The 13,347-nt window shown below is 39.2% G+C and overlaps 1 protein-coding gene across 7 annotated transcripts in view; it reads left to right on the forward strand.

The window, feature by feature from the left end:
* Positions 1–12,761, forward strand: part of BZW2 (basic leucine zipper and W2 domains 2) — a 51,877-nt gene extending 39,116 nt beyond the window's left edge. For all 7 annotated transcript variants that reach the window (NM_001006358.3, XM_040681322.2, XM_040681305.1 and 4 more), the window contains 6 exons: positions 592–701; positions 2,499–2,669; positions 3,148–3,294; positions 5,568–5,706; positions 10,536–10,658; positions 12,305–12,761. In NM_001006358.3, coding sequence (NP_001006358.2) covers positions 592–701; positions 2,499–2,669; positions 3,148–3,294; positions 5,568–5,706; positions 10,536–10,658; positions 12,305–12,333 — 719 coding nt within the window. In that variant the 3' untranslated portion in view covers positions 12,334–12,761. The remainder of the gene's footprint in view (positions 1–591; positions 702–2,498; positions 2,670–3,147; positions 3,295–5,567; positions 5,707–10,535; positions 10,659–12,304) is intronic.
* Positions 12,762–13,347: the final 586 nt, after the last annotated feature.

Here is a 13,347-nt window from a genome sequence, read left to right on the forward strand (position 1 = left end):
TGGGAAAGCCACAGGTTGTGGAAATAAAGATGTGGTGGTGGTGTTTTTCTCTCCTGATTTCATACAGAAAGTGTTCATTTGTGCCTTGGAAGGGATTTTTCTTCTTAAAATGGTATTTGTGCCTGGTCTTACCAGCTACTAAATACTGTGTGGGAGGTTGGGGTACAGTCAGCTGCCTTGAAGTTGTGAAATTGTTTAACCTTTATTCTGGATTTAAAAAGCCCTTTGATATGTTTTTTTTCCATTTCTTATTCCTGACTGTCCTTTGTTATTATGTGCCTTCATTTCCTAGCTGATTTAACATAGAAATTTTTCTGTTGCTTTAGACATTCTGTAAGATACAGAGGTAGAGAAATTAATTGCAAGCAAAGTCTTTGAACAGTTAAATGTGGATAGGTTAAAAGAAGCTTTTAAGGCAGTGCAGCATTCTCAGAAAATTAGTACTGCATTAAAGACAAAAAAGTGCACTTTAGTTCCACATGTTTGGTCCTGTTGTTATAAGTGTATTTTCATTCCATAATGGATTGCTGTAACAATTTCTCATTTGTGTTGAAAATTGCTGAAACATGTTTTGTGTACTTTCTCAAACAGGGATTGCAGCCTCTTTTGCTGTAAAACTTTTTAAAGCATGGATGGCAGAGAAGGATGCCAATTCTGTTACCTCTGCTTTAAGAAAAGCCAACCTTGATAAGAGATTGCTAGTGAGTATAATATGTTTTCATTAATTTTCTATTGGAGAAGGGAAGGAAATAAAATGCAGGTGATAGTTTTCTGTAAGCATGTTTACTCCCCTTAGACTACCTTAGCATTTTCAATGTGTTTTGAATCACAGCAATGTTGTTATGGCTGTGTTGCACTGATTCGTGTTCAGGAGCATTGAGTACCACATATCTACCTTTTGTCTGTTTTTCCTGTAGTTAAATGCCTTCTGAAAGGCTGAATGTGTGGGGCTTGGGAATTGTTTTGTTAGCAGTGGCTAGAAAGAAACACACCACCAGCAACTGTGCATGAAGGTTTTTTCTTTTCTTTTTGTGATTTCCCCCCCCCCCCACCACCATTGTAAATAAGAAACAAGACGGAAGAAGCTGTTTAACCAAAAATGATTCACATAGTTTTCCAAGGTGATGGTGTTTGAATAGTACAAAGACAGCAGAGTAAGCCAGTCTTCCCCAGCAACAGCCCTCTGGGTAGCATAAACAGTCCTGCAGTGATGACAGCAGAACTAGTGGAAGCAGTGCAGGGAAAGCTTGCAGCCCTTTGACTCAAAACCTGCATTCTTGGTTTGTAGCAGTGGCCTGAGGTGTTTAGAGTGTATGTGAATATGGAGCAGTGTCATGTGCCTTTCCCCTGCTAGTGTGTTTCTGAAGATCAGTAGTTGTTTCAATCTTCAAAAAAGTTGCAGTGATAATCCTATCAGACGTGCTGTATCCTGTGTAGCGCTGCCCAGAGAATTTCAGCAGTATTTCCTGTTTCTATGGCAGTAATGTATGGTTAAGCAAGAATCTTTCAAAAGCAAAGCAGCCTCCCACACCCTTTCCTCTCTTCAGTTTGTATCTGATTTTGAGTCCAAGTGATAAATAAATGGCAGCAAAGCTGGGCAATGGGCTAATTACACCACTTATTAGAGAGGGGGGAAAAATGCCAATTGTCTTATTTCTGTTTGAAATTTACTGAGTAAAGCATTCAACTGTTGGCTCTCATTAAGCTGCTATCTTAAAGAACTATCAGATATCGGTTGCTGTTGCCTAGCATAGATGCCTTGAGGAAGTTTCTTCTTAATCGGCTTTTCAGTAAACAAATAAATGGAGGGTCTCTAGTCTCCTGCAGGGGGAGAAAAACAGACTACTGTTCATTCAACAGGAGTTACAATGTAAGCAAAAACCTTTGAATCCTTGCCAAAATGGGGCTCATACGCTTTTAAGCAACATTTTAATTTTTCTAAGAGGCTGGACTTATCATAGATACACAGTTTCTTTGAGTCAGAAATGTGTAGGTGAGTTAATGTTAACAGTGTACATAATGGATATGTGATCTTTACATGATGCTTTAATGGTAATTGCTCAGTAGAGTAGCAATATTTAGGCTAGCGTGCCTGGACCAGTTAAGTATTGCTGAGAGTGAATGTGTGTAAGCCCTGGGAAGACACAGTAAATGTGCTTAGCATATAATGGCTTTATCGTTATTCATTTGTGCTTTCCCTGCAAGACTCACAGAGTTTGGAAAATGCTCAACTGTTTTGGGTGCTATCTTAAGCTGATGGCTCCTTATAAGTGTGTGACCTAAATGTAGAACAGGTGTTGGGTTGTTTTTTGCATAACTGACCGTGGTTTCTTCCCTCTGCTATAACGATGCAATAACGTGAATGGAGTGTTGACTTTTCTATTGCTAGTAGAATAGTAATGGGCGATTCAGTGTTCACTCTTTGAAATTGTTCCTTCCATTTTGTCAAGAGCCCTCATTCATCGTTTATTTAACACAGAGTATTCCTGTACTTGTAGGAACTATTTCCTGCCAACCGGCAGAATGTGGATCATTTTGCCAAGTATTTCACTGAAGCAGGTCTAAAAGAGCTCTCAGATTTTCTTAGAGTTCAGCAGTCACTGGGGACTCGTAAAGAACTTCAAAAAGAGCTACAAGAACGTCTCTCTCAGGAATGCCCAATTAAGGAGGTAAAGAGTGTTTTACAATTTCTGTTTATATAAACATAGTCCAAGACATAAATACGCAGTAAGTAGAGAGGAACAGATGTGGGTACCTCAAAGTCTGGTTCTATTTTTCTTTATATTATTTTAATTTATTGATAAATTTAGTCAGTGGTTTCAACAGATGAAAGCAACAAAACAGCCTGTGGGTTTACAAATGCAGTTAGTTATGTTTTTATGTTTAGTTCTGCTTGATGAGAAAGTAGTTCATGTAGCTGCTAACTGTCAGGTTGGGCAGGAAGGAGAAAACTTATACTCGAGTAATAGTAATGTTGCTGAACATAAACATTCTAAGTGCTTCATTTTTATTCTTGTTCTAAATTTGATTCTTGTTATTTCTATACCAATACACTATTTGTAAATGGCTGCAAGTACTTAATAAGGCAGAGTGTTTAGTGGTTGTCTGGAAACGTTGCTGAAGCCAGCACTGTATTTCATGCTTCAGATGGTGCTTTATGTAAAAGAAGAAATGAAAAGAAACGAGCTGCCTGAGCCAGCAGTGATTGGTCTCCTGTGGACCTGTGTAATGAATGCTGTGGAATGGAACAAGAAAGAAGAGCTGGTTGCAGAGCAAGCCCTCAAACATCTAAAGGTATGTGCATGAATGAAGAGGGGAAAGACTTGCTGTGGAATAACAGAATATGTTCTATAGCTGCCAAGTTTTACCTGTTTAAATCCTGGAGATTTGGTCTTCAGGGCTAATTGACACCACACGTTGGAGCGTCATGTCCCTTCTTTAGTCACAGTAATGCAGAAATGAGGTAGTTCAAGTTACGAGTTGCTGTACTGTGTCTCCTGAGGAGTACAGTGCAGAGAACCAGGGCAAACTGAGGTGGTTGTAGCTTGAGTGCCTCTGCAATATGTGTTCTCAGCATGCTGAAGCTCTTTGCCTGCGGCTTGGTGCTAAACAAATGCTGAGACTCAGAGCTGCACTGACCTGACTAGTAAGCCTACTGGAATTATCTTTGCAATGTCTTTGCCAGAAGCAAAGTTATTTTGGGAGCATAGTGAAGAGCCACCTGTGCTGGCTTTGCACAGAGCTGGTGAGATCCATGCAGTACTGCTGAGTTCAGAACCTATGAAATGTTTCTTGCTGATATTGACCATGGGAGCTGATGTTGACCATGGGAGCTGAGTAGCTACTGCTCAACTAATACGACAGGAGCTGACTCAAGAGTTTCTGCATTGTATAGTGTGGTTAAGTGAGGTACTCTGGATAAGAGAACTGAACGCACAGACAGTCAGGTGACAGATTGGAATATCAGTTATTCATTGATACAAAAGTTCTTATGACCTTGGCAAAAAGGGAGGTGGGTGTGAAATACAGAGTAATCAGTCACTGCTACAACTCATCGTTCCTCGATCAAATCTGAAAGAACTGTGCGGTGCAAGAGACTTGAAATGAGAACAAGGGAAGAGAAGATCTTCAGCTGATTTAGTCCATTTAAGCTGTTAAGCTGTGAGCAAAAGAATGCTCCTTCGTATCCAGAACTGCAAATATCTACCCAAAGACAGAAACAATCAGAGCAATTAGTACCTTTTTTCTTATGGTAGCATGGATCTTAAGCTCGATAGAATTCCTTTTCTCTTTGTACTGATGGCTTTCCACACCTGAACCACGTTCCCATGTTGGTTTGGCCCTACATTGATTGTCCTTTCATCTGAATTTGGTTTTTCAAGAGCAATAGTCATGCTAGAAATGTAGTCGCTTGAGTTTGTGTGTGGTCTTTGATGGTAAAATTGAATGCCTTGAAGTCTTCTCCAGCCACAGTGACCCAAGTAATAGTAGAAAGAGTAAGAGAGTTTTCAGAAGGGAGATATTCTTTTGGTCTTTTGATGTAATGATGGATCATATGTCTTGAGCTGTAAGAAGGTATCTGTTGATTGCTGTCTAGTACCGCAGGGCAAATTAACAAACATTTGTTATTGGAATATTTGAATACTGGGAAGAGAAACATTACTGGCTTTGTATGAATATTGTTGACCCTTAGGCCACTTCTGATTTGGAAGAAAGACATTCTCATGGATGGGAGAGTCATCTAGACAATTTCAGACTACAGACGCAGTTGTGATCTCAGCATTGTGATGCTGGAGCTGCTGACCCATTGCAACATAACTTGAGGCAAATGGAAGATAATGTAGCTTTTCTTAGCCAACGATGAGAGGGATATAATTTTATGCTGCTATAGTTATTTAGACACTTCTGAGACTTTGAATTGTACATCTATACCAGTTATGGAGTGAGGAAAGGGATGTGAAGAAAGTCAATCAAATGTGGCAATATGAAGAATTCTTATTTCTAAACTGAAAAGTTAGGATTTTTTTAAAATACATTGCTTAACAGTTATAGGCAGCTGCAGATCACAGACCTGTGGATGGAACTGGGGTCTGCTAATGCTACTAAACAGACATAATTGCCCTGCCCCCTTACAAGTTGATTAGATAACAGCTGGATGAGTAAAGAGCCAAAAGGGGAAAAAGAGGAATCTTGCCTAAAAGCCTCTATGAATTTCACCTTGTTTTTTCCAAAACAATAAATTGTTTCTGAAAATGTGCACGTAACTGCCTGAAATGGAGGAACTCCATTTGTGGCATTAGCTATGTTGTAGTCACATTGGGAGCCCTGGTATTACAGCTATACCCCATTATATCAAGCCATTGCGAATCCAGCTGAAAAATGCCAAACTTCATTACTGAAAACAAAGGACTGATCTGATCAGTGCAAGAACGATTTAAATAGTAACATATATTTGGTCAGTGGATCTGAAGATCAAAGGTAATTTATCTTCCCTTCAGTTCTGAAAAATGATTTAAATGCTGCCTTAAACATAACATGCATTTTGTCTTACGCTGTCCTCCTTTCAGCAATATGCCCCCCTGCTTGCTGTCTTCAGCACTCAAGGCCAGTCGGAGTTAATCCTTCTCCAGAAGGTGCAGGAGTACTGTTATGACAACATCCACTTCATGAAAGCCTTTCAGAAGATAGTGGTACTCTTTTATAAAGGTAAAAGTATATCTGCTGCTATATACTTTGCATGGACATTGGACTTGGTACTGACTTGACTACATTGAACTAAGTTAATAAGCAAGTTATGGAGATGCATTACAGACAGGATTGAACCGTTAGAAGCAGTTAATCAGAAAGAGATCCCTTGAGTAGCTCCTTTGTAGGTAGACCGTAATTTTGAACTCATAAATCATTATCCAGTGGCGTAGTTGCTATCTGTGCCAACTGCTCACCTGTGATGTAAAAGGAAACTGTATTCTGTAGATAACTGCTTGCTCAACGATTAGTTGAACTCTGAAATAGTGTATGCTTTCTTAGCTCAAAGGTTCATGTGGCAGCAGGAGAAGTCAAACCAAGCCTTTCTTTCTCTGTTGCGTTTATCTTGCATTCAGGAAGCATGAGCAGGATCTCAGCAGTGTCTGCAATCTGAGTGGGCTTTTGTCCTAATAGAAAACTAGGACTAAGAAAAAGATTCTATTAAGTTCTGGCAGCTGTAAAAATAATAATAATAAAATAAGACAAAAATTAAAGCTTGGTTTTAAGAAATTTAGAAGGAATAAAATCCTCTTGGCAGGAAGATCTTTCAGTGTGGTTTTTTTTTTGTTATTTCCTCTGCCAGAATATAGCTTTCCTTTTCCTTTTTTCCATTCCCTTCTTGCAGGTGTCACAGCGTGAGGGATTTATTTCCTTTAATTGTGAAATTGACTTTCTTAGTCTATTCAGATCAGGTTGTCAGAGTCTAACGATCTTGTACTGTGTAAGATGGGTGAGTGTTGAACAGTTTGTTCTGACGTTCTTGCTATAAATAGTTGAAGGAGAAAAATCAGCAGGAGTAGCAGCCCAGTATTGATCTTAGTTCACTCTGTTGTGTCCAGTACACATTCAGGGCAAACAAATTCAGATTGTTAAAATAATTTAATGGGTTCAGAAGGTGTAGCAAGTGAATGAGAGAGGTTTATTTCAATCCTCGTGTCAATATCCTGCAGCCTCAGTGATCGAGTGCAACCTGCTGCAAGTACTTAATATTGAGCTCTCTTTGGGAAAGAGAATTTACTTTGTACTTGGCAAATGAGCACTGCACCAGCTGTGTGCTTGAACAATGAGTGGTGGCTGAAACAGAAATAATTTTGTATAGGACTCCTTTCAGAATTGTTTTGTAAGTTGTTTTCAAAATTATCTGCCTGATTGGTAGATGTACTGTTGCTGACTAGCAATTGCAAGCCTGATGTTACAGCCAACAGCAGTGGGATCCCCCTGAGTCTGGACAGAGTAAGGAAGTCATCAGCTCCATTGGTTTTAGGGCAGCTTTAGAATCAAGCAAGCCGTGTCCATTAGATCAGGACATGCTTCTGAATTAACCAGGAAAGATTCTGGGAGCACTAGTCATCCCGTTCTTATTTCTCCCCCATGATATTTATCATGCTTTAGCTGCTCATGATCGGTTTGTTGAGAGTTATAAGGAAGATATCAGTCAGAAATGGGGACTGAAGCCTGCCTCTGCTTCGTTTTGGTGCTGGTGATTCTCACCCTTTCCTTCTCCCAGCTCCAACCTACCCACTAGAAACAAGCCATCCAGTTCCTTCAGAGATGCATGCTTTACCATAAATTATTTGCTGATGACAGCATATCTTATGTTTCATGTTAGCTTTTAGGGGCTTCCTTGGCTATTAATAGTTATGTTGGCAATGAGGGAACAGCAGATGCATGTGTTGCCCTTCCTGTTCTGCTTCAACAGTGACTTGTGTAGGATCTGGAGAGGTTTCAGAGTACCTTGTGACTTTTGTCTAGTGACAAATGGAGGCATCTGGAGTATCTGTGGAAGGATAGCAGAAGTGCAGCTATCTACCAGCAGGCATGTTGACAGTTTATTGCCTATTACTCATCACGAGTGAGTGTTTCCTGGGCATAAAGATCATCAGTGATGTTAGGCACTAAATGCCACCCATGCTTTGACAAATTTAGTTGTATGACTATTCTTAGGAGTGCATTCAACATCTTCCATTTCAATCCTTCCAATTTTCCATCATAAAAGATGCAGACTGTCTTCTTGAATAGTAGGAATTTTACACTTGAAAGAACTGAATATTCAAGTTCCACTTGACAGACAGGCTTTGGTAGTTTTTTTAATAAAATCATCTTTAATCTTCATTATTCAAATACCATTTTTTGATGCCAAGTACAAAATTTTCCCAGGAAAAAAAAAAAAGACCATAACAGTACCGTGGGTGACATTTCTTGTACTGAAAGAGCTCTTGCCTTAAGACTCTGTCCTCCCAGCTATCTGCAGTAGAATTGAGGTGGAATTTGTGAATTGCGTTGGCAGCTGAAAGCATGCAGCTATGTAGTTAAAAACGGAAGTGCATTCACACTGGGTGATTTAGTCCAAAGTCATGACCTAAACTTCAAGTAAATTTCCAGTTAACTTCTGGGCTCTTAAGTTTCTGCTCTGCAACTCTGCCTTTCAAGATGGCTATGCCTGAAGGCTCTGGCAGTGGGTGGTTTGAGTGGCAGTTGGCTCCATGTGCTGGAGAACCAGCTCTTTGCAGCTGATATCACCTGGGACTGCAGTGAAACTGATGTGCACATGCCCACAAACCACAGGAGGTCAGGTTCAGCTGTTAAAATCTATCTATAACCAAGTTTAGTAAGAAATAAAGAATATATATATATAAAATCCTCCCCTTCCACCTTCCATCCCCCTCAGTGTTCCTATTGCTTCATAGCAATAGAGAGGTATGATTAACTCACCATGTCCTGCTTGATTGTTTAGTTGAGCATCTTTGTGCTGACAGGAGAATACCATCTTATATGAGCACTGGAGGCATGAATGTAGTTTAGGTAATACTGCTCAGTAATGAAAGGAGAGTTGTAGTTGCCCTTTTTGTAATTGAAAGATTTTTTTCTCCTCTATTAGTGTAGGAGGCTTATTGCTATGGAGTTATTATGTACAGGCAAATTCCTCATCCACCTGACTTGAGCATGTTTTAATCCTCAAGGCACACTGCGAGGTTGTATGCTGCTATTATCAGATTTGGGTTTGAGCAGGGGAAAGAGGTAAGTTTTCCTCTTCCTCTTTGGCAACATACCCTTAAAGCTCATAGGCTGTAAATCAAGAAAAGGATTTACATAGAGGGATTAAGTTCCAGCTTCACAGGAGTCCTTGTGAAATACATTCTAAGCTTGCTCAATGAAAATCTGGCTTTCTTAAATGCCATGATGCTTTTGAGGTGCTGTTAAAGATGGCTGGCAAGTATTTAATGCAAAGTAAAAATCTTTCCAGTGTTTCTTTTAATGTTGAGTGTATGGGAACAGTTGTATCACGGCCTGAACCTCTGATTGACCACTTGAGGCAAATGCTGAGTCAGCTGAAGGGGCACTTCACTGTGCCATGTTGGGATTTCAGAAAGATACAGCTTTGTGTCACTGTTAGAGTTCTCTAAGTGCAGTGTAGATGTAGTGAGAAACAACACACAGCTGGTGTGGTTCTGCTTTCCCTGTATTTTCAGCTTACTGTCAATTGCAGCAAACTGTAGAAGAGATTTTATCTTGGAAAAGTGTCTGAGAGATGAGGTAACTTACAGTTGCGTGCGCTCACTGAAATCCAAATTTTCAAGGAGGTGTTCTGTACTGAGTTATTGTGGGATGTCTTAGGGTAGTTTTGATGAAGTTCAGATGTATCCCAGGTTGGTTCCATCTGTTTGTTATTCAACAGCACATCTGCTATGTCTACTCTCAGTCTAATTCAGTCAGATGCTTTGGTGTTTTGGTGTCGTTTATTTGTTTGCCGTGTTATCTTCACTGCCACATCTGTTGTAACCTGTAGGTTGCAGAAATTGGTGGTCAGGGTCCACATTTAAGCAAATGAACGCCAAATCAGTGGGATGACACCAAAGAGTTTGAGGAAGCAGGAAAGCACTAAAATGCATGTGTTGATTTTTGCAGAGCAAGGAAGGGTTATTTTCTTCAAAGACAAGAAGAATGGAAATTTTAATGAGATGCAGAAAGCTGTCTTTAGTCTTTTTATAGAACAAATACAGTTTGATTTTTTTGTTCTTTCCCCCTGCATTATGTAACTGCCAGAATGCCATTGTGGATCCCAGATTTTGTCTCCACAGCCGTGAATTACTGAGATATTTGGCTTGACTGGATCACAGAAGCTTTGTTCTCGAGGCTAGAGGTCTGTTGCTAGACCTAAATTTACATCTGTTGGAAACAATGTGTCCTTGCTGTTTTTTAGGATTTTTTTATTCTGAATTGTATTCTGTCTCATGTTCCTTCATTTGCAGTTATGTTGTTGTTGATACTTGACAAAAATGACAGCTGTGCCGTCCATCCAAACAGTTCCTTTAAAATGGGCAATCTGAATGGGCGGTGCTCTTAGTGTTTTTGGTTAATACATTTTATAAAACTTTAGACAATAATGATGTCAAAAAATCCCTATTAGTTCTCTAGACCGTGCAATTAACTGTCTCCTAAGGACAGACAGGAGCTGTCTCTTAAGTGTGGTGCACTTAAAGCAGATGAGCGCAGGACTTTCCTTTACAAAAGCATAATATCTGGTACTTGATTTTAAGTCTAACACGTTTCACTGCAGTTGGAATCCCAAATGTCCATCAGATACTCTGTAGTTGAAGCCCTAATGTAGTTAATGCAAAGCTTGTTCCATTGTGATCATATTAACTTATCTTTTGCTGCCTTCGGAAAACGAAACCAAGCAAAATCAACAAAAAACCCCCAAACTAACCATCAGTGAGTATCTTTCTTCCACCATCTTCCAACCTCTAAAATAGACACTGACTCTGTACAAACGCTCATCTCTATTTCAGCTGATGTTCTGAGTGAAGAAGCAATTCTCAAGTGGTATAAAGAAGCACATGTTGCTAAAGGCAAAAGTGTCTTTCTTGACCAGATGAAGAAGTTTGTCGAGTGGCTACAAAATGCTGAAGAAGGTATGGATATGTTTAAAGAAATATGGTAGTCTCCTGGCAAATCAAATGTGAGCTTTTTTCCAGATTTGAGTTCTGCTTAGGCATATGAAGTATGCAGACTTGGAATGGAAGGCAGCAGACATGTCTGCTCCATGTTGCTTACAGTCATGCTGAAGCCTAAACAGCACTTGTTGTTTGTTAATTCAAGTTGTCCTTATAACTCCTGAAGTCATCAGCACCACTTGTCAGTAGACATATTCTTAAAGCTTCTACAGGAGGGAAAGAATATTTGGCTATATCTACATAGCCAAATGACTGTGCAAGTGTGGAACGTGCTGATGTGCCTGTGCTACCTCACTATGACTAGCACTCTTCTGTATTGATACCTTTTCTGCTATTGTCACTTGTATTGACTACACAAACATAAGTCTACCCATGCCACAGCAGTTGAAATTCCTTCTATCTGAAAGCTCAGGCTGAGATGCATGATCTCTGTTTACTGCCTTAAAGCAATTACTGGGGAGAGTAACTGCTTTCTCTGGTCCATAACTGTTTTTTTTTTTGTACTGCACAAATAGGTTATCGTTTTGCCTTGAAAGGGAAATCCACGTCAATTGGAATGATCAATCCATGTGTAGTAGATAGGGATATAGTTATTAGTGTTCATTTGTGTCAATTTGATGTAGATTCTAATAGAATCTTAGTGGGAATACATAGTAATTCTAAGGAGTGGGTAAGACTAGTAATTCACATTTAAATGTAGAAATACAAAAATGGCTGCTCCTTTCACACTTTGGACTACCAATCTTGGTCAAATTCAGCATTTTTCCTCTTCTGTTTGTATGTCTTTCTGTTCATCTTTATTTTTTACCCTTTTTTGCATAGCTCAGCTCACAGATGTATTTCATTACAAAGCCCAATACTACTAAAAAAGAAGTGTTGTAGTTAGAACATGCAGATCATATTTGTTCTGAGAAATCTGATCTAACATGTTACGTTTGTGTCAACAGGCCCCTTCCTGTCAGGTGAATGCACAGAAATACAATATGATGCAAAGTAGCGTTAGGTGACAAAAACACTAAGTTCATACTTCTAAGTTACTTTTAATGTTGTATTACATAAATAAGGAATCTGTACAAACAGGATTTTTTATTTCCTGCTGTAGACTAAAACGTTGTGTGATGACAGACCTGATATTTGCAGAGCAAATAGCAAAAAGGGTAGCAGTACAGTTTACTTGGAGAGACTAAAAGAGCAGTAAAATAATGCTGATTCTTTATTAAGCTCTGCTCAGGGATTTGTTGGTTGTGTCTGCAGATGAGGAACAGAATAATTTGTAGTCAGTTAGAATTAAAGAATCGTGGAATAGGAATCCTAAATTGGAAGGAATGCATGAATGTCATCCAGGGAAACTCATAGTAACAGATAACTTGTAGCAATCAAGAACTACCCTAGAGAGGGTAACAGTGTAGAACCTGATCTTCTGAATCTTACTTTTCTTTCTGATGTATCTTGTGTAATCTGTTAACCTTCCCTATGAGGTACTAGATGGGATGAAAACTTTCATTTGAATTTTGGAAGGATATTTGGTTATTTTTTTTTTTTATAGAGCTGCGTCGCTATTCTTGTGCAACCTACATGAAATACCTTACTTTCTTCTCTTCTAGAATCAGAATCTGAAGGGGAGGAGAACTAAGACGGTTCAACAAAGCACAGACTCAATCTAGGTTAATGCCAAATGCGCTTGGGAATGCCATACTGTTCAAGCAAAGAGGCTTTACTTCAGTGTCATACAGAAAATTTTAGGCTAGGCTTTCCTTTTGTTTAGAAGAATAAAGGTTTTTAATGGAGCCCTGAGGCATTAGATGCTTTTCTTGGGACTCTACCTCTGGCTCATTGTACTCTAACTTAGGCAAAGACATCCAGCAAGGAGCCATATAAGAAAAGCGAAACGAAATACTTATGGACTCCTTTTTATTAACGGTCTTTTTCAGGTACTATGATATATGAACACTCCAATTTCTGTTTATAGAACTGTTTGGTCTGTGTTTGTAGCTCAATATTGGCTTGTGTATGTGATTTGACACCACCACATTTTTTTGAATAAATGGCTTTTATATCTTAGTTTTGTGGTGTTAATGTGTGTGTTTTACAATTCCTCAAGTGAAGATTACACACAAGAGTGTCAAGAGGTGGTTTTCATACTACTTATTCACAAAATCAACACCAATAGTTAATTGGCATTGATGGACAAATGAGTGAGATTCTGTAGACAATGCTGATATATTCAATTAATTGCAGCAGTGCAAAGAAACAAATCTCTGCCGTCCTAATTTTGCATGTAGTAAAACTGCAAATAAGTAGAGTAATATGGTGTTCTCAGTACAGACTGCACTCAGGTATTGACAGTGACTAAGCTTTGTGAGAAAAAGCATCTCATTTTAGAAGCATTAATTTGAAAACATGCATGACTAGAAGATGCTGTGTGAAATCAGATGTACTTATACCTGTGTGATGTTACAGGTTACAAGGCATTTGACTGAAATATGCATGTATAGACTTCTCAAGAGATCCATCCTGCCGCCTTTAATATTCCCTTGATGTTATGTAATTTACAACTCCAACAACTCCAGTGCCTGGGACCTGGCTAGGTTGTTGTTTACACAGAGCCGGTGCACAGTGTTGTACACACATGCAAGCCTCAAGCTCA

This window comes from Gallus gallus, chromosome 2 (assembly GCF_016699485.2).
Source record: "Gallus gallus isolate bGalGal1 chromosome 2, bGalGal1.mat.broiler.GRCg7b, whole genome shotgun sequence".
Lineage (NCBI taxonomy): Eukaryota > Metazoa > Chordata > Aves > Galliformes > Phasianidae > Gallus > Gallus gallus.